A 21471-nucleotide genomic window follows, 5' to 3' on the forward strand; every position below is an offset into this window, starting at 1 on the left:
CAAGGCAGGTGGATCACCTGAGGTCAGGAGTTCAAGACCAGCCTGACCAACATGGTGAAACCCCGTCTTTAAAAAAAAAAAAAAAAAAAAAAAAAAAAAAAAAAAAAAAAAAGGCTGGGCGCGGTGGCTCAAGCCTGTTATCCCAGCACTTTGAGAGCCCGAAGCGGGTGGATCACAAGGTCGAGATATCAAGACCATTCTGGTCAACATGGTGAAACCCCGTCTCTACTAAAAATACAAAACATTAACTGGGCATGGTGGCACGTGCCTGTAATCCCAGCTACTCAGGAGGCTGAGGCAGGAGAATTGCCTGAACCCAGGAGGCGGAGGTTGCGGTGAGCCGAGATCGCGCCATTGCACTCCAGCCTGGGTAACAAGAGCGAAACTCCGTTTCAAAAAAAAAAAAAAAAAAATTCAAACTAGCTTAAACCGTATCTTTTCATTGTTAATTTGTTTCATCTAGATGCCCCACAAAATTTTGACACAAATCCTAGACATATACTTCTATCTGTAAATATTTCAGTATATATTTTAAAAGGACTTTTAAAAAACTTAAGAAAATGTCCAAACCACATATAAGAATTATTGAGATGAGACTTTTACGCTGTTGGTGGGAATGTAAATTAATTCAACCATTGTGGAAGACAGTGTGGTGATTCCTCAATGGCCTAAAAATAGAAATCCCATTTGACCCAGCAATCCCATTACTGGGTATATATCCAAAGGATTATAAATCATTCTACTATAAGGACACATGCACACGAATGTTCATTGCAGCACTGTTTACAATAGCAAAGACCTGGAACCAACCCAAATGCCCAACGATGATAGACTGGATAGGGAAAATGTGGTACATATACACCATGGAATATTACGCAGCCATCAAAAACGATGAGTTGACGTCCTTTGTAGGGACATGGATGAACCTGGAAACCATCATTCTCAGCAAACTGACACAAGAGCAGAAAATCAAACACCGCATGTTCTCACTCATAGGCGGGTGTTGAACAATGAGAACACATGGACACAGGGAGGGGAGCACTACACACTGGGGTCCATTGCGGGGAAATGGGGGAGGGATGGGGGTGGGGAGGTGGGAAGAGATAGCATGGGGAGAAATGGCAGATACAGGCGAGGGGACGGAAGGCAGAAAACCACACCGCCATGTGTGTACCTATGCAACAATCTTGCATGTTCTTCACATGTACCCCAAAACCTAAAATGCAATAAAAAAAGAAAGAAAATGTCCAAACCACATATAAGAATTATTGAGATGAGACTTCCCTTGACCAAGGGAACCCCTTCGTGGGTGGGAACTGGAGTGGCTCAGTTCACTCAGCCTGCTGCTGGCCACTTCTTCCCAGAGGGAGTATTCAAGCAAGTGAGTGTGGGAATTGGAGGGAAGGCAAGCTGGAACTGGCCAGTCACTCCTCTCTGGCAGGAGGCAGGCTCTGTGCCGGCCCTGCAGCAGCATCCAAGCCCCTGCCCTCCTGACACTCGGGTTCTTGTCTGGTGTCCAGGAAGAATCAATCAGGCCACATGAATGGACTGAAGGGTAGTGTATGCGGAGGATTTTATTGGGTGATGGAAGTGGCTCTCAGTGGGATAGGAGTTGGAAAGCGGACGGTGTGGGAAGAAGGTGATCTTTCCCTGAAGCCACACATCTGAAGGTAGCTGGGTGTGTCTGTAGTTTCTGCTGCTCAGCAGCTTGTATTCCCGTGGCTCAGCGGCTTGTATCCCTGTTACTCAGCTGCCTGTGTTGCTCGGCCAGCTGAAGTCTTTTTATGGGCACAGGACAGAGGCCTATCAGGCCAAAAGGCAACATTTGGGCAGGAAAAACAGGGTCACCTGTTTTCACTTAGGGCCAGGATTCCAGGCTTAAAGGTGGGTTTAGCCAGAAGCCCAGCCATTCTGTATCATTACGATAGTTCTTGAATATCAGCAGTATTCATTCAGACAGTTCTACTAGCACAGAGGGCAAAGACACAGACAAGTTCAAGCTGTCATCCTCCCAGAATCCCCCAGCTAATAAGAGCCAGGCTTTCAGCCTATCTCGGAGAAGAAATATATTTTCTATTGTACCTCCCAAACACAAACACCTGTATGTGTAACTGGAACAAATCTTCCACAGTACAGCACTTACATTTACCACTGGGCTGTTCTCCTTCCCTCCCTCCCTCCCTCCTTTTAAATGTTGGTTGTAACCCATGAAATTGACTTCACATTATCTATTATCTACATTTTGAAAAACAATCTTACATAGCCAACTTCTAAATATTAACAGAAGGGTTTGTGAAATGAGTTTCAGACATCTTATCTGAAAGAAAGGGTGGAGAAAAAAAAAACCAAAACATTTCATCTGTCAAGTACCTGGTGTCCATGTCAGCCCATTCCATGGTCAGCTCATTCATACCCCACATCTCTCACTAAACTGTTATTCTTACTTTGCTAGGGACCACCTGTCAGTACAGAATATTTGAGATCTCACTGTCGGTTTTTTTTGTTTGTCTTTCTGACCATTTTTGCTTGAAATTTCAACTTCCACTTTGAACATAATGGCCAATACATTTGTTATCTAGACACTCTTACCAAGCATGTGCATTACCTCCCATCTTCTTGAATTACTAAAGGCTCAGAATTTAATCAAGTAGAAACTGTTCTTGAGGTCAAAACAAATAGCATTTATCTCTTCAAGGATAAATTCTGCTGACAGTAGTCATCTCTTTATAAATCTAAACTGTAACCTTGGAATTCAAGTGAAACAAGCAGGTGCCAAACCAAAATCTATGTGAAAAAATAAACACCCTCAACAATGACAGTTACAGTTAAGACCCTACACACCCACATTTAGTGATTTGCTCTATTTAGCAAATATTTAATGCACTTCCACAAGCAGGTTCCTTGAGTTTTGGTCTTCAAAGAAATGCAAGACACTCATCTTATGCAATTTAAAAGAGCTTTACTTAGTATACAATCTCCATACAATTCAGTACAACAAATTATAAAAGCTCTTTGTAAGATTGTACCCAAAGGATGTTAAAAACAGAAAACCATTTGCCACAAGAAAGTAAGACACTCTCTCATCTCAAAAGCGTTTTTTCAACGATAGATAAACACTCTCTTAGTCCAAACGGTTGCCACGTATAAAGCATTTGGGGACATAGTAACTAAAATACAGGGAGGGTCTGAGAACACTTGACTGATTTTGCGATTTGAATTACATTTTAAAAATCAAATATTTGCATGTTAATTCAGGTAGATTTGGGCCAAAGATAAACTCAAATTTTTACATCTCAAAGTTAATACGAAATCAGATTAGATATTTTTACTTTTAGTTCACTGTGAAATAAAGATGCAGATGAGATGATGTATTTACATATGCCTTTGCCACCTGGCAGGACCCAACCAAAAGCACACACCCAAACACACACCCACACACTCTCTTGTCACGTTGATCTCGCAAGGGTGGGGAAAATCACCAACAGGATGACAATGGCCTGGGTAATATCTAATTATGCTCCTAGCTAATATATTTGAAATTAATCCCTATTTTTCAAATGCCTGTTAATAAAAGTGATTAGAACCTTCCGAATACATTAGAATCTCTAATAACTATTGTGATCAGTATCAGTAGTTAGCCATTTAATAAAGCAAGCCAGTTAAAGTAGGGAATCATAACCTAAACTGTGTAACTGTGCATTCATTTGCTAATCCTCTGATACAAAGACACGGTTTTCCTTTGCCTAAGGGTCCAATGACTATAGTCCTACTTCTCACATAAATCACACCAATAACATGATCTGGGTACCTTCTTCTCAGTTTAGAGTCTGTAAGGGTAGGATGAGTACTTAAATAAATCTATGAAGCAATCTAAGCTCAGAAATGTTCTTGATTTGTATATTTTCCCCAGTATCTTATAATTTTCCCAGCCGCACCTAATTTAAAAACAATTTTTATTGGCAACTCAACCTTTACCACTTCTTACCAAAGCATTCAGCTTAATTTGTGCAGAAAGAGCTCTTTCTTTCACAGCCGTATGTTGTGTGTATGTAAATACTTAGAATCGAGTTGTGTACTTACAAGAGGAAGTAGAACTTGCACAGAGAAGTCTGGGACGGGCGCACAGCTCAAGGGAGGGAGCCAGGGCACTGAGAACACCAGAGAGCAGCCTCCAGCTGTGCCAGGGCGGGTGGCTCACGAGAGAGACGGAGACTCCAGGGCCCGGGAGTCACGTAGGCAGAGTCCGTAAGAGCACTTCAATTGTACTTGGAGAGTCTTCTGACTGCTGACTCAGAAGCAAAATCAGGTGGGGTTTCCATCAATAGCAAACAGAGCCATTCTTGGAGGCTCTCCCCAATCAGGTCTGAGTGGCAGGGAGCTGCAGCTGTGGGCCTCTTGCTTCGGTCTAGGGGAGAGGCTGTAAGCCAGAGCCAGAAGTCAGATGCTCTTCCTTGCTTTCCTTCTGTGCACTCTGATGAGAAGGTCACACCAGAGAATACTGACGAGTGCTAAAAATCTTGACTCATAACATGATTCGTTGAGTGATTTGGTCGTCAGGACATAAAAACTTCTACTTTACATGGTCACAGTGTCTTGGACAGAGTGTTAAGTATGGATTCGGTCTTGCAAGTTTTTTTGGCACTTTGTATTTTTCACTAAAGACTGAGCACTAAAGGTGCTGGCAATAATGACACCTAAACTATGAAAAAAAAAATCACTGTATGCCATCATCGTGGTGATAAGCATAAAAATTTAAGTACATGCTTCTTGTGTACTGAGACTCCAAATGCCCAAGTGCTTAGATGAATACACATAGGAATATTTAAAATAAATCTAAATATAGCTGTAACACAGAATTTTCAAAACAAAACCACCGTCTAACATATTGTACCTTACATGTGCTTGGTTTCAATTAGAGTAAGGCACTCGCTGAAGGATGTACTGACCCATGCTGTCAGCTACAACAGGTATGCATCATTATTGGCTTAATTAAAGTTTCAGTACTGAATAAAATGTTTTATTATTGTATTATCCTATTTTATACTGTATTATCCTGCAGTGGTCTCCAATCTTACTAAGGGATACAGTAAGGTATAATTCAGGAGTTTCAGTTGCATAATTTAATAACCTAGCTACTGTCAATTTTTTATTTAAACAAGTTTTGATAAAAGCTGAGTCTGCTTGTGTCCAACCTTGACAGTGTAAAATTTTTTTTGAATGCTGCTTAATAATAACTGAATATAAAAGCATTTGAAAACGTGGCGCAGCCATCTTGATGCCTATGGTAATTTACTTCAATACAAATGCAAGGAGAAATGCTTAAATCATTTCCACCTGGCAAGAACACGGGAGGAAAGTTAATTCCATTAGCCATCTTGATTTAATTAAATGCATAATATGTTCTTCCTAGCAACTTTTACACATCCTCATCATTGGAAATTAATTATATACGTAATTATCAAACAAATTTTGAGCAGGTACATATACTCTTCTTTGTTGTTTACAAATAAGCATGACTTAGAGGCACTTTTAGTAAGGAAAAGAGTTACACCAGGGCCCTCCCAGTAAGATTGGAGACCACAAGTCAAACTTGGTATGAAAATGCTGTCTGAAATGCTGTCTGCTAAAAATACCGTATTAGTGAACCAGTTAAGATATAACATTTAAAAAATATTCAGACTTTGCAAGGCTCTAGGCTGTAAAAAATACAAAGGCTAAAAACACAAGAAGTTTACAAAATTTTGCAAACCCAATAAATTGAAATGAGTAAGAAAGCAAAATAGGAGAGGTTAAAGATTATTAGTAGGTTTTAAAATAGTAACACTAAACTTAATGAATACTTCTTGGCTACATACATTTCTGCCCCTTTAAGGACTTACAATATGGAACCTGTAATACTTTTCTGTGCCCAGCATTAACACATACATACACACACACACACACACACACACACACACACACAAATACACGATACATACCGCTGAAGTACTCCACGTTACATTTCAGTATGTAACAAAATGTTTGATACAAAGACCTAACATGATTTTTTTTTTTTTTGCTAATGTTAAAAGCATAACAATTGGAAACTATTATAACATTTTAAGGTAAAACAGGACAATAAACAGCTTTTTAAAAACAGTTGGTCTTCACCAGAGGAATCATTAAATAAGTCAATCATCCTGTCTAGTTGATTCAATCATAGCTGACCTAAGTCACCTGAAAATTAAAAGTATTTCAAATCCTGAGCAGGTGCCCATCTTCCAACGTGATATGTGCCTATCCAGGTATCCACGGGAATACACATCATTCTTTCCAACAACATCATTCTAGGTCACTCTTAGAAAGCTGTGAACATTTAGGCTAAAGAACATTAATGAGAAAGACACAACAAAAAAGACTTCTGCTTGTAGAAGATGCTTTCAAAGACGGCAACGCTTGTGTAAACATCTGTAGAACTTAACTCCTATCACAGCTTGAAGTCTCGGGCTACCTACTTACACAGAAAATGTCATCTACCGAGTTTCATCAGGATGCAGTTTCACTGTATCAAAAATAGACACTGGGCAGAAATCTGCGCTACTTGTTTCTGGACAGCTTGTAAACGTGGAAGGTTTTGTTCTGGAACACTCTAGTGAAGTGGGCCATGTAGGGAGGCAGGTTTCTTTTGATCTCTTCACAGAAGCGAGGGTGGTCTGCAGGTTTCAAATCAGGATCATTCTCTCCTGGGCCATCCATCATCTAAAACCAAAACAAACCCAAATACAATGTGGGGGGAAAATCCTACTTACAAAAGACAGTAGGGGCAGGAATAGGTACTGGGCCTAAGAATGAGCTGTGAGTGAAATTAAATCATATTATTTCAGTGCCCATGAGCACTTGGAGATCATCTGGCCCATCCTTTTCCCCCTTCAGAAGTGCAGACCAAGGCTGAGAAGGGGAGTGCGGTGTCACACGATAATCCCATTAACAGGAAAGCCAGAACTAGAACTCAGATCTGCTTGTTCTTAGGAACATACTATACCATCTCTCTCACAGAAATGAAACACAGAGAACTACTGTGATCAGGGAAATCTTCCTAACTCATCAGAAAAAGTCACACTTAGGCCAGGCATGCTGGCTCATGCCTGCAATCCCGGCACTTTGGCAGGCTCAGGCAGGAGAATTGCTTGGGTCAGGAGTTTGAGACCCATCTGGGCAACATAGCCAGGTCCCGTCTTTATAAAAAAAATCAACAAAATTAGTTGGGTATGGTGAGGTATGCCTGTGGTCCCAGGTACTTGGGAGGCTGAAGTGGGAGGATCACTTGAGCCTGGGAGGCTAAGGCTGCAGTAAGCCAAGATCACATCACTGCACTCCAGTCTGAGTGACAAAGATCCTGTCTCCAAAAATAAACAAATAAATAAATAAATAACCTGAAAAAGTCATACTTAAATCAAAATTTAAATACACATCTTTGGTCTGTATCACCTCTGAACTCAAGAGAGTTATGAACTATTATTCTCCTCGGACAAAAATCTGAATCTCAAATTCTGTAAAGATTTTTTTTTTTTTTTTCAAATTTAGGCTAGGTTTGTCACTTTGTCCAATTTGTTTACAAATATCTATCGGTTTTCATACCATTAATTATGGCACACATCAGACCTCTAAAGGGTGAAAATCTGTTTGCTCTGCTGAGACCTGGCATGGCTCCAAGAACACTCTCCTGAGAAGGGAGAAGGGAGAAGTGGCTTGCTGCTTTTCCGCTCTGGGGTGCAACTTGGCCTCTGAAAACCAGCCTGTGGAAACGCACCAGTGGACACAGGACACTCAGTGGGAGAGAGCGGAGGGGCAGGGGGAATCCACCACCAAGGCTGGAGGGCAAGAGGGCCCCACCGTCCCGGCCATGCAGCGGCTAGCCAATACGAAGCGCTGCAGCTGTGGGATTAAAGGCTGGGGTTTTGTTTTTAACAGCAAAATCCTTAACAGACACATTTGATGTAGAGCTCCATCATATAAACGAGCTGAAGAATGAGCTGCTCTGTTTGGTGTGACACTGGGGACCCGGGGCGCCCCTCTCACCTCTCCCTTGCCCAGCCTTAGTGACGGTCACTAAAGTGCCAAGAGAGGGGTTCTGCAGGAAGCAAGAGAAAAAGTGAACACTTGATTCGTAGCGTAATTCTCTTAGACATAAAGGATATAAAGATACACATTCTTAGGATTCAAATCAGAGTCCCGCCCCTCCAGGAGACCCCGCACAGGGAGAGGCACCATGCTCACGTGGCCATTGGCGATGTCCAGCAGGTCCCGGAGTCGGCAGCCCCGGCGATGCCTCCTCTCGTAGCAGATGCTGTCTTCCAGGATTACGTAGTCGGTGCCGAAGGACCTCAGGAGGGCATGCACTTCCTCTGGTGCCCTCTTGGCATATATCTGATAAACCTTCAAAAGGAGATGATAAAAATACAATGTGGCAGATGCCACTCGACTGCCAGGGAGTTAATTAAGGAATGTGATGTAACCTCCCACAGGGCTGAGTCCAAGACCTAACACCCAAGGCGCTCTCCTCTCCAGCCCAGGCCACACTGCCCTCACTCATCTGCAGGCCTAGAGTGTGTGTGTGGGAATTCCCAGGACACTGTGAGTGCTCAAGCCTTGGGGAGACAGTGCGCCGGGCTGAACACATCTGGATTCAGAATATATTACTTCAAGTTAGGAATATATTCATCAGTAGACACCAATTCCAAGACCGCTGTCCCAAAGCAAATGACAGGGCCGAGTAAATAAGACAGTCTCTACCTTTAAAAAAAAGGACCTCCAGACTAACGTGGCCCATTAAGGGTGACAATGGGACAGTCTGGGGGGCATACGTCCCAGTAAAGTGAAGCCTCAGCTTCTGATACCGGCAGAGAGATCCCTGGAGGGTCCCTGCTCCTGGGCTGCAGCAGTACAGGCTGCTCTACTGCTGCTACCCTGCATCTCAGCTGAGAGACCCCACTGCTCCTCTTCCCCTCTTCCATCCTGGGGGCGAGAGACACTTGGAGCATACTGTGGGCAACACCAAAGGAGGCTGCCTTCCTGTTCACACCAGTGCCACACGTCCTCAGTGGATGGATGCAAACCAAGCGTCCTAGATTCTGGGGCTGGAATGGAAGCAGGTTGTGTGAGGTGTTGCATGTGGGGGCTGGTAAGAGAGGCAGTGCCTCTTTTGTTGCACCCTGATTTCGAGAGCTAGGTTTCTGATTTGGGGCCCTGATTTCGAGAGCTAGGTTTCTGATTTGGGGCTGGGGCTTGAGGGCCTAATTCGATGCATCCATATGGATGGGTGAAATGGTAGGGAGGGAGGGTGCTGTGACTGTGACAACTGTGTCATCCTGCAGTCCAGCACAAGGTCTCAGACGAAAGGCATTCCAAGGATTCCAGGGTCACTACTGAAGAGCTGTAGGACCTTCACGACGTCAGTGTTTGGGACCTAACCCTTGTGCTGACACAAGAAAGGAGATGCCCAGGAGGACACTCTGTGCACTCGACCTGTCTTTTCTGCAGTCTCCAGTCCAAGCAGTAGAGGCCACCCCCTGATGACCCTGGTGTCTGGAAAGCCAGGGAGCCCCTTTCTCGCATCCTCCTAGTTAATTTGAAACCATCTGGAACACTTGAGCCCATCAAAAAACTCCTATTTTAGCAGGAGTCAAAGTTCAAATGATTCTTATTCAAATCAGGAGATTTAGTAAAAATCATCTGCTCTTAGGCTAGTCAAACCTCACCTCAAAACAAGACTTTTTCAACAACTTTTCAACTTCCAACAAGAAAAAGTGACATTAGGAAACGTTTATGAGTTTGAAACTTGATCGGTGGGGACTAAGGGACACAGGCACCCTCCTGCACTGCTGACTTGAATGTAAACGAACGTGATCTGTACAGAGGGGACCTGATAACATCTCTCGATCTATATTACAGATGCCAACAACCCTGACCCAGCACTTCCACATCCAAGAACCTGCTGTAGAGACAGACACTGTGCCTGGAAAGAGTGACATGCAGACAAGTTTATCTGCAGCATTGTTCATATAATCGCCAAAGTCAGGGAAACGGTCAAAATGGATAAATAAAACATGCCACACCCACATGAAATATTAAGCAGCTTCAAAAATAACAAGGAAGCTGTTAATATACTGAATATAGAATGATTTCCAAAATATATTGTGCCAAAGCAGAATGTAGAATGTCACCTCTTTTGTAAAAATGGAGAAAGGAGTACCACCCTCCCCCTGATATTTGTATGTGCATAAAATACCTGTGGAAGGAGACACAAGAAACGGTTAACATTATCTGCCCTCTAGGAGGGGAACTAAGAACTACAACAGTGGGAGAGAGGCTTTTCACCATATTCCCTTTTGTATGTTCTGAATTTTGAACTATGAGACTATATTATTATCTATTAAAAACCAAAAACCCCAGACTTCAGAATGGTCCATAAGAAATGTGACCAGCATGCCTCAACTCCTTTTCCGTTCCCTGCCTAATCCAAAAGCTTTGCTCCCAAATGCTCTCTTCTGTACATTTCAAGGCATGTGTCTTCTCAATTCTTCCCCTGGGAGGACCTGTGGCCTAACGACATGTCCTCAGTGGATGTGGGCAGGCGGAGGTCCTGAACCGGGAGATGCAAGCTCTGCACATCTACATTCTGATTTCCCCTCTGATACGGTTTGGCTGTGCCCCTACCCAAATCTCATCTTGAATTCCCACATGCTGTGGTAGGGACCTGGTAGGAGGTAACTAAATCATAGGGGCTGGTCTTTCCTGTGCTCTTCACATGGTAGTGAATAAATCGCACAAGATCTTATGGTTTATAAGGGGCAGTTTCCCTGCACAAGCTCTCTCTTTGCCTGCTGCTATCCATGTAAGACATGACTTGCTCTTCCTTGCCTTCCGCCATGATTGTGAGGCCTCCCCAGCCATGTGGAACTGTAAGTTCATTCAACCTCTCTTTCTTCTGTAAATTGCCCAGTTCAGGTATGCCTTTATCAGTAGCATGAAAACAGACTAATACACTCCATAACCTAATGCTGGAGGGTGCAGTATTCAGCCCCATCTTTACCATACATAGGGACACACAGCTTATGGCTGGCCCACAAGAAGTGAGGGGAGGCACAGGGGACCCTCACCGCTCTGGTCCGCTCTCTCAGGCTGCTGTCTTCGTAGTGTGGGTGATTGGTTAGGGTCCTTCCTGTGCACAGCTTGACTCCAGCCAGCAACTGCATGCTTCCAGCAAACACAGCCTTTCTTGGAGTGTTAGAGCTGAAAGATTTGAGAGTCTGAATTAAGGACCCACTGCTAAGAGGTCCTTAAAAACAACAAAGAAGCCAATATCACTCTTTCAGAAGAATCCAGCTATGTTACAAAGTGTTACGAGTCAGAAAACAAAACAAAACAAAACAAAAACAAACAAACAAACAAACAAAAACCCAAGAGTTTGCTTGGGTTTGGATTTGCACTCAAGTTATTGAGTGCAAACATAATTGTGGTTTTTGCCATTGAAAGTAACAGCAAAAACCACAATTACTTTTGCACAAGCCCATTATTTTTTACAGCAACATTTTGTATCTGTTTCTGACTGTTCACCAGAATAATGGTGGGCAAGGTTCTTAACTGTTTTGCTAGGTTTACTTTGATAAGGAAATTGTCTTAGAAGGCAGGGAGTGTAACTCCAGAGTCCAGGCTTCTAGGCCAAGACCCACAATCCTCTCCTGCTGTTGTTCCAGAGGGGCAGAATCTAACAAAAAGAACCTAAAAGCTTCTTTGCATATTGAACTTAACAAAATGGCTACCTAGAGCAACATGTAACAAATCATCAAGCCAGAAACTGCAGGTGATCATGAGTCAGTTCCAAGGGTTTTTGCTTGAAAAAGTGGTAAGAAAAAAAAAAAAAAATCACAGATACCGCCATAAATAAAAACAGAATTAACAAAAAAACATTGAAACAAGATTCTAAAATAGCCAGTATCTTTTTACTCAATATGGGGGATACACAATACTTCTAATGTGAAAACACAAATATTTTACACATACCTTTTCTTTAGTCCTGATTATGATTAACGACACGCAGTTTAAGGAACACAGGGCACCCTAGTATTAAGGCACAAACTCGCTTTCCTGTTTCCATCATGCTACAATTCTCTGCCTCCCAGGTATGAGAGGGGCAGGGACTAAGGACCAAGAAAAGACTCTCAGAATACAAGGAAAGCATTTTTCCTTTTTCCTCCGTGGAAAAAAGGAATCACAGTAGTTGATTAATTCCTTTCCCTTTTATTTTATTATTATTATTATTATTATTTTTTGGGAAACCTGAGAGTCACTTGCAAGCTGTCAAGAAGTTAATTTCTCAGGAGGCCCTAACAGCTCTCTCTTCTCCCCCGTGCAGAATTTCCCACAGAGGCCCACTGAGGACACTGCAAGATGCGTTTATCCTTCTTGTATTGAGAGGAGCCCGTGCTTGTTGGACTGAACTAAAATGAGGATGATAGTTGTGAGGAGTTTATTTAAAATCATTAAAATTCAACATCCTCTGCAGAAAAAGCCATGGCAGGCTGTTCTCCATGGTTTTGGAGCAGGGCACACAACTAGCTCTAGTGCTGCGGTTTCTAAGAGAAGCCTCATCACATTCATACATCCCACCAGGATGTTTTATTTATTCCAACTCAGTGCTAAGACTCCAGCGTGAATGCCATCCAACAGAGGCCTTGGATGTCTACGAGCAAGACATCCTACAATTCAAGTTGTGACATTTACAAATAGTTTACTTTTGAAAAATTCAAGATTTTCTTTCTAACAATGACACTCTCATTCACTTGCATTCCAATAAGTGTTCTTAAGTGAGGAAAAAAAGTGGCTGGAATGACAATGAGCATACATAATGATGCATAATCTGCATCCCCTTGCCCATGCCAGAGTCTAGAATGCAGATTCCAACAGGAAAAAAAGTTTCACATGAGCTTGGCTGCACTTGAGAGCCTGTCATTCTGACAGACCCAGGAACACAAGAACAAATAGATGTTAGCTCTGTCTCCCGTACCAATCATTTACAGGCAATCTCTCACACTCTGTCACACATGGTCAGAGGAATAGGACAGTTTCAGTGAAAACGCAAAGGTGCACAGAAGTTCTTAGTGAAAGGTTTTACTGAAATTCAGCTTAATTCAGTTAACACTAAACACTTACTCTGGGCCTTGAGTACTGTGCCACCCTCACTTAAGAGTGTAATTGTTAACAGAAACAAGTACGAACAAATACTAATTTTAAAAAGTGCCACCATTTTTCCAAGCCAGGCTTCTTTCCTTTTGAATACTCTCAACAGGCATAAGCCATTCCACAGCAATCAACGATACAGTAACTTGACACATCCACGCCAAAAACTGGCTGTTTTTGGTCCTCTGAACTAGACAGATTTAGGATGCAGAAGAAACATGAGTCTGGTTTCCACGCCTGGCAGAGCAGGAGGTGGAGGCGAGAGCTATCAGGGGCGAATGATCCCGGTTTGTAGTCTCGAACAGTGCCAAGCTGGCCTTCTACACAAAAGACAAACCCGGCAGCTGAGCTTACAACATCCATTCCAATCACAAGACTGCCTCGCTATCACCGTTTTGAATGTATAATAGGAGTCTCTGCAGCTTCAGCACCACGAAGATGCACAAAGTTGTGTGTGCATGCATTTTATAATTACGGCAGAGATAAGATGACAGGCCCTGTTATCTAGTCACAGCCAATGACCAAGGTTTCAGCTTGCCTCCTGGACTATAATCATAGCCCTTGGATGAATCACAGAGTTCACAAAGGCTGAAATGCTTAAAGTCCTCAACTGCCCTCCAGGGACTTATAAAATTATTCTTTATTCAAAAAACACTGCTGAGGGTCTACTATGTGCTGGGCTGGCAAACGTGATATGACAATCTGTCTTCAAGAAGCTTACTTAGGCCAGGCATGGTGGTCCATGTCTGTGATCCCAGCACTTTGAGAGGCTGAAGTGGGCAGATCACTTGAGGTCGAGACCAGCCTGGCCAACATGATGTAACCTATCTCTACTAAAACTACAAAACATAGCTCGGCATGGTGGTGGGCACCTGTAATGCCAACTACTCAGGAGCCTCAGGAGGGAGAATTGCTTGAACCTGGGAGGCAGGAGCTGCAGTGAGCTGAGATCGCACCACTGCACTCCAGCCTGGGCAACAGAGCAAAACTCCATCTCAAAAAAAAAAAAAAGCTTACTTAACAGTTCCCATTACAGACAAACACTTCAAAATAAACCAGTACTGGAGTCAGTCTAGTCTATCACACAGTTACTAATGCTTACTGCAGGCCTTCCGCTAAGCTGGAAATGAAACAGCCACTGAAGATGCTCTCTCCTGGGCAGGTTCTAAGAGCTCTTGGGTGGCTCGCAACCCCAACCCCTAGCAGGTGTAGCCCCAAGGCAGCAGCAGGGCCATCCCAGCAGAGACAGTGACACATGGCTGTTCAGGGGAATCAGGGAAAAAAACAGAATAAAGCACATTCAGTTGTGACTGTCTTAATGTCTGGCCTTATCAGCAAAAAGTCAGAAAGTTTAAAAGAAGTGTAATCTATTTAATGTGTTCGTGCCACAGTCCTCTGGATTGTTAACATACTCTTTCACTGAGGACTTGGCTTTATTTTAAAGCAGTGACATATACATATCCTCATGCCTATAAAATGAATTAAAAATAATACTTCTGGCTGGGCACCTGTAATCCCAGCACTTCGGGAGGCTGAGGTGGGTGGACTGCCTGGGGCGGGTGGACTGCCTGAGGTCAGGAGGTGAAGAGCAGCTTGGCTAATGCACTGAAACTTCCTTTACCAAAAATACAAAAATTAGCCGGGTGTGGTGGTGGCTGCCTGTAGTCCCAGCTACCTGGGAGACTGAGGCAGGAGAATCGCTTGAACCCAGGAGGTGAAGGTTGCAGTGAGCCGAGATCACACCACCGTACTCTAGCCAGGGTGACGAAGTGAGACTCCATCTCAAAAAAATACATAAAGTAAAAACAAAAATAACACTTCTTTGAAAATGACTGAGTTCCAAGGACAGTAAGGATGACGCTTCTTCCCTCTGTGCCATGTGGCCTGGTCTGATACGCCAGCTCCGTGGTAAACCTGGCAGGTATCACTGCTACTTCCAATACTACACTCAACCCATAAGGCAAATGCCAAAGGAAAAGCTACAGGCAAAGTGCAACAAAATGTGAAACAATCAATCACACATTTCTAACCAAAAAGGATACCTACATCCACTGTCCTTTATATTTTGTGGTAAACACAGTGGGCTAAGGGAGAAGGGGTTTGTTGTCCTTAGCTGAAAACACACACAGTGATGGACACAGCACCGGGCGTTCTTCCTTTACGCTCTCGCCTGATACAGTCTGTGGTCTGTATCTAAAACAGCTAATGTGCTTTTAACTGTTGAATGACATTTCTCTATTGTAGAAAAACAAAGCCATTTTTACAAATGTTTGAACAAATGATGTATAAAATGAAAGGATAATTTGTTTTTATAGCCCTTTGCCAAGCTCCATAGCAGACTGCCCAACCTGCACACAATTTGTTCTGTAAGAAATGTCACTAAATGATGACAAGGACTCACAGGTCAAATGGATTTACATTATATAATTTAAATGTCATTCCAGGAAGACCTGATGGCATTTGAACAAATAATCTCATTTATTTTTGAAGCTCTAAGCTTCAACAAGTTAATTGCTGTTGAACTAATGGGGAAACTGAGCATTATAATATAATGTGTGAACATTGCTTTAGCTACACTTCAAAAATTTATAGAATTATGCAAATACTACAAAATGATTCATTAAATAAAGAAAAGGCTTATAGGCATTTAAGGTCTGAAGTTAGCCTACATCATATTTTAAATATACACTAACTTTCTGCTTTGATTACATGTGAAATTAAGTTGGTCCATTTTTCAGGCCTATTGAGAAAATACTGCACACACAGCCTTCATTACTGGAAAGAGACTATTTCCAGTGAAAATTTCCTAAAGCAAAGTAGCTAAAATGTCATCCCTCAAAATATGCAAATCTATGGATCGATCCATCTTATTTGCAAAATGTCAAAAGAAAATGTTCAGGAACTAAAACCCAACATTCAAAGGCACAAAGGACCAAGGGAGGAACCACAGATGGCAGTTGCATTCGGCCTTGCTGAAGTAAACGTGCTTTCTAATCACACAGAAAACCTCTAAAAGTACCACCTGGCTTTTGCTGAAAGAAATACCAGAAGGGAAAAAAAAAAATTCCAAGTTTTTAATCTTTGTATCCAGGAAACCTTATCAGCAGAAAAGGGTAAATATGAATATATGCATTTAAATCTGCTTGAAAACAAGGCATGCAGCACATCGGTGTAACAGGGAGAGCAGCAGGCAGGTGAACGCACAAAGGCTGGGGTGTAGAAGCCTGGGGTGGAGGTGCCTTCCAGCTCATAGGGAAGGCAGCTGGGGCTACTGCAGCCTGGTTCTCTGACTTTAACCACATGTCAAATGTCACAACATCCTTGTAAAAAAGAGCAACTTAAACCCGAAACATTCTTGGTTTCATACTGAAACTTAAATCTCTACTCCTTTTAGGAGCTAAAGATAGGAAAGCATAAAACGTTTCTATTACTAAAAATTAGAACTCTAAAAAAAAACTTTCCTACTGAACTTGCTAAGCCTCTGAAGATCTTAAAATGAAGTTGAGGGTGAGAATCTGGGAGAGAAGAATGAGGACAAACCGTGCTAAGGCGAGACCCAGCGGTTCCTCCAGTGACAGGCAGCTGCAGTGGAGTGCCACCGCATCCACACACTTCACACCATGCCCATACACAGCTGGTGCTCCGTCAGCATCTGCTGAATTGTATTAACAAGTGTACAACTTCAGATGTGAAATAACTTTATAAATTAGTTAAGGCTTTAAGAGTCTCTGCAGGGATCCAACCCCTTGGGTACGACCCCTCTCATTTTCAGTAAGTGTCGCTCTCAAGTAATGCCCTTTATTTTCCCTTGAGGGTATCTCTTTAGCCTATAAAAAAGAAAGAACCAACTTCCACTGAGGCACCCACATCTTTCAATTTACCGTCAAAGCAGAGAAGCCCTCCGAAATTACTTGGAAAGCCTGAGTCTCTGAGCGGAAGTCCTATGTCCAGGAGCACAATGGTGATGCCTCCTGCGGGGTGTGGCTTACCCCAGTAGCAAGGACACGGGGTAAGGGGTGCCCTGTGTCAAAAGGGAGGGTCACTTGAGGTGCCCCCAGGGATTCCATAGGCCACAATTTCTCTAGTTCTGATTCATCCGGGGGCAGCCATCCCTCCGATAATGGAGGCTGTGCCCCTGTCTGATAGATGCCATGGTGACTGTGTAGACAGAAGACAGACATTTGGGTGTGTCTGCTTTGACTGTCTGAGAACACTGCAGACAGGAAGACAGGCTGGGGAGGACAGAGGCAGCCCTGAGAGACAGTGCTGGTTCTCTGCCAGGCATCTTGGGACTCTTTCAGACACAGCTCATGTATCTGAAAGACTCCTTAGGCCGTAGCCTTTTCTCCAACATAGCTCAAACCTGCTAATAACACGGACACCACCGTGTGCCTAACCAAAGCAGTGAGGTGAAACTTGAAGGTCATATTTTATATTTCGAAAATAGAAGAAATCAGGGCAGGTTAAAACAATACTAAGGCAGTCACTTGCGTCTGGAATCCAAGCCTGCAGGCCAGCGTGGATTTGAGTGCTGATTTAAACAAATGTATCTGATGTCTACATAGACCCTATTTTGGCATACATTCATCATCACTTAACGCTTATTTTGCAAACATGCCAAGCAGCTAGTTTTACAAAAATGATTATTTAGATTTGAAGAATTTTAGGGGAAAACAGCTGAGATTAGATCACAATAGAACAAATTTTTGGAACAATGCAAACCCTTCAGTTGCTGAGAATTAAAAAAAAAAAAAAAAAAAAAAAAAGCCAAAAGAGTATGCCTACTACAAAGGCACTAGAGGGAGAGGAGCTGTAGCAAAAGGAGGGTCCGCGGAGCAAACACCACCTCCCAAATGAGAGAAACAGGTCACTCATACTTTCTTCTGTACACCTGCAATCATCTCTCATCCACCATTTTCAAAGCTAGAAATGTTACTTTAATTTGCTGTGGGGAAAAGCATAAAAATAAAAGCACTACAAATAAATTTATCTAGTCTGAGACTGCCAAAGATAACCTGGGGCTCTGCTAGAAGACATTTTTAATGACTCTATAATTAATTCCTGAAAGACTGGGGTGTTTATGGTGTTAATCCAAGGAGATCCGGAAGACCCACCACATTCGGGATGCTACCAGAATGCAGGGGTTCTCCAGTATTAACTTCAACAGTACAGTCCTAAAAATAGAAAGGATCAGCCTCACTTTCAGATGTACGTCATAAATTTCCAGTTAATGCAAAAGTAATTAGCTTTCCTTTACATGAATAACTCTCTTTTCCTGTATATAATAAATACTGAAGGAATTATTTACTCTGCAATTGTCTGGCATGATTTAAAATTATAGACAAAGCATGGCTTAGTGCTCTCAGCACTAGAAATATGTGAAAAATTATACTCACCACATCTAGTCAAATCCAGACTGACATTCGGACCAAAGCCATGTGTATGTTTTAGACACAAATCTCTAAAATCCGTGCATTGCACTAGGGAGACCTTAGCTATCAGGCACTCACCATCTCTGCAGAAAAGCAGGGCTAACCGGTATTGGTGAGTAAACATTAGCAATGGGCAGGTGCTGATATGGTCACTAAAATCCCAAGTGACTCGGACAATCCAGCCAATGCTTTCAGAAGGCGCCACACATGATGTGCAGCCTCTATTTACATGTGAATAATTATACGGCTGCTTTCTGTTTATAAAGTAGGAAAATACAGTATCATAGGGCATGGGAATGCTGCTCTGGGTAGGAAAGTTTATTTTTGCTGGTGGGAGGCAGGTTTTGTTAATAAAGCTTTGAAATACACAAATTTCATTCTGATGATGAATGCTGAGGCAAAACAACAAAGTGCTGGCAGAAATAAGAGCCAATAGGACACTAAAGCACTAACAGAAAGTTCCAGGTTTTGTGTCTAAAATTTTCTCTGGTCCTAGGCTTTGGCAATATGATGAATTAACATGAAATCTGCACTGAGCTGTCATGAGCCTCTACTTAACTGGGGTTTACAGTATAATTTAAAAATAATTAACAAGGAAAGAATGCTTGCATTTTTTTTTTTTTTTTTTAAGACCGAGTCTTGCTGTCACCCAGGCTGAAGTGCAGTAGTCTGATCTCAGCTCACTGCAACCTCCACCTCCTGAGTTCAAGTGATTCTTCTGCCTCAGCCTCCCGAGTAGCTAGGATTATAGGCACCTGCCACCATGCCTGGCTAATATTTGTATTTTTAGTAGAGACAGGGTTTCATCATGTTGGCCAGGCTGGTCTTCAACTCCTGACCTTGGGTGTTCAGCTCCACCTCAGCCTCCCAAAGTGCTACGATTACAAGTGTGAGCCACTGCACCCAGCCAGAAAACAGACTTTCAAGTGTCCCCATTAGTAGAAAATCACACTAGTATTAAAATGAAAATAATAGAAATAAAATTGGCAGAGACATAACGTTTTAAGTTTCAAAAGAGATTATAAGTAAACACCACCTCCCAAACGAGAGAAACAGGTCACACAGTTATTGCCATTTCTGTCAGTGGTGTGAAATTTATTTATTGAATCTATTTTCCTCTCCAAAGGGGTATTTTCCTTTCCTCGTGAGATAAAGAGAATGTTTCTTGAATAGAAAGAAGTTATTTTCAAATACGGAGTTTTAAAGAAAAATTTAGTAAGGATGAATGTTTCTTCCTAATTAGATTCAGAAACAAACAAACAAAAAAAACCCAAAACCAAATGTGGTCTACAGTGACTCTTAAAAAGCACTTAAAATTTTAAAAGTTAAAAAAAATCCTCTTACTTAATCCAGTTCATCAGCTCCACTGTATCTGGATCATAGAATTCTCTCAACTCGGAGAGTTCATCCATCATTCCTGGCCAGAACTGAAATTAAAAACAAAACAAAACAAAAACAAAATCCACCCCTATACCCACATCTGTCACTAAGATTAAATGAAAAAAAGATAAACTGCATATAATGTGTGAACTAAATAAACATGGCAACTGGAATATACAACTATTTCACCTCTGCAGTAACCCTCCTAATAAAAGGGAAGTAGTGTCTCTAAGTTTCTGAAATTATCTTCAGTTGAAGCTAATTAGGATGAGAGGTCTCGCCAACTTTTAAAAATGAGCTTTTTATCTTACTCTCATAAAAATGCTACCGTATGTGATGTTAACACCTAGCAAAACATTATTTTGACATGACAAGAATGCCAAGCATGAGAAAGCTCATAGTCCTTTAGGAATAGGTAATTAACAAATACCATACAATTTACCCCTAACAGTAGAATGTAGCCTGCAGAAGACAGTGCTGTTTTATAGCTGCAAAAATGCTTTAGAATAAGGCAGTGTTTTATCCTCACAATAACCCATGATGTGGATGATGTAGCAGGCAGCATCACCCACTGGGATTTACTTTTCATTTACAAGTGTGGAAACTGTGGCTCAGAGAGGTAGCTGACTTGACCAGGTCACAAGTGGCAGAGCTACAACTGGCCCCTGGCTCCAAATCCAGCCCCCTTTTCATTTCATAATAGCGTAATTGTATTTTTGTGCTAGAAATCTGGTCAAATGATTTGACATATATTAATATAACTGCTGGTACAATAAGAGAGAAGAATGTAGGGCTCTCGAGGAAAATCTGATACATCTGGCTGTATTTATACCACTTGGCGTCTCCTGGTCAACCTGAGTTACTTAAGGTTTTGTAAATAAAATGTAAAAATTACTCTCTGAATTACTCACTTATCTAATATCTTAAGTCCATTTAATTCAATTAACTAAACCTTAATTATTTTAATGAAATGACAGTTGACTAAAAAGACTTGATCATATCTATATACATCCTAAGGTTAAAGGCAGAATTCATTTTGCTTATTAGCACGGAAGACCAATGACAATGTATATATGCTCCACTGATGTAGAAAATATAATATTTAAGAACCACTAGTAGAATCAAAGCAGCACCTGATTGATCTCTGGCTGTGTATGAGACCTATCACTTTTTTTTTTGGTCCTCTCATCTTTGGCCATTTTTACTGCTCATTCAAATCTTGTCTCCTGGGTAGGTGATCAGGAAAATTGCTAGGGATGGAAAATCAGGTGTCAGCACTTCTGGTTCTAGTTTTTGGAAGAGATGTAGTAAAAATTACGGATTAGATGGTATCTTCATAATAGTTCAATTATCCAGTTTTCCTTATTTGATAACCAATAGAAAGACCAACTTTTTAATGAAATGCTCTAATTCTTATAGCATAAACATATTTGAAATCTGT

The 21471-nt window shown here is 41.9% G+C and overlaps 1 protein-coding gene across 3 annotated transcripts in view; it reads right to left on the minus strand.

The window, feature by feature from the left end:
- Window positions 1–2939: 2939 nt before the first annotated feature.
- Window positions 2940–21471, minus strand: part of DPY19L3 (dpy-19 like C-mannosyltransferase 3) — a 78187-nt gene continuing 59655 nt past the window's right edge. For all 3 annotated transcript variants that reach the window (XM_039466738.2, XM_039466739.2, XM_074386601.1), the window contains exons 16-19: window positions 19995–20077; window positions 11139–11271; window positions 8257–8415; window positions 2940–6738 (exon numbers count right to left, since the gene is read on the minus strand). In XM_039466738.2, coding sequence (XP_039322672.1) covers window positions 6577–6738; window positions 8257–8415; window positions 11139–11271; window positions 19995–20077 — 537 coding nt within the window. In that variant the 3' untranslated portion in view covers window positions 2940–6576. The remainder of the gene's footprint in view (window positions 6739–8256; window positions 8416–11138; window positions 11272–19994; window positions 20078–21471) is intronic.

This window comes from Saimiri boliviensis, chromosome 14 (assembly GCF_048565385.1).
Source record: "Saimiri boliviensis isolate mSaiBol1 chromosome 14, mSaiBol1.pri, whole genome shotgun sequence".
Lineage (NCBI taxonomy): Eukaryota > Metazoa > Chordata > Mammalia > Primates > Cebidae > Saimiri > Saimiri boliviensis.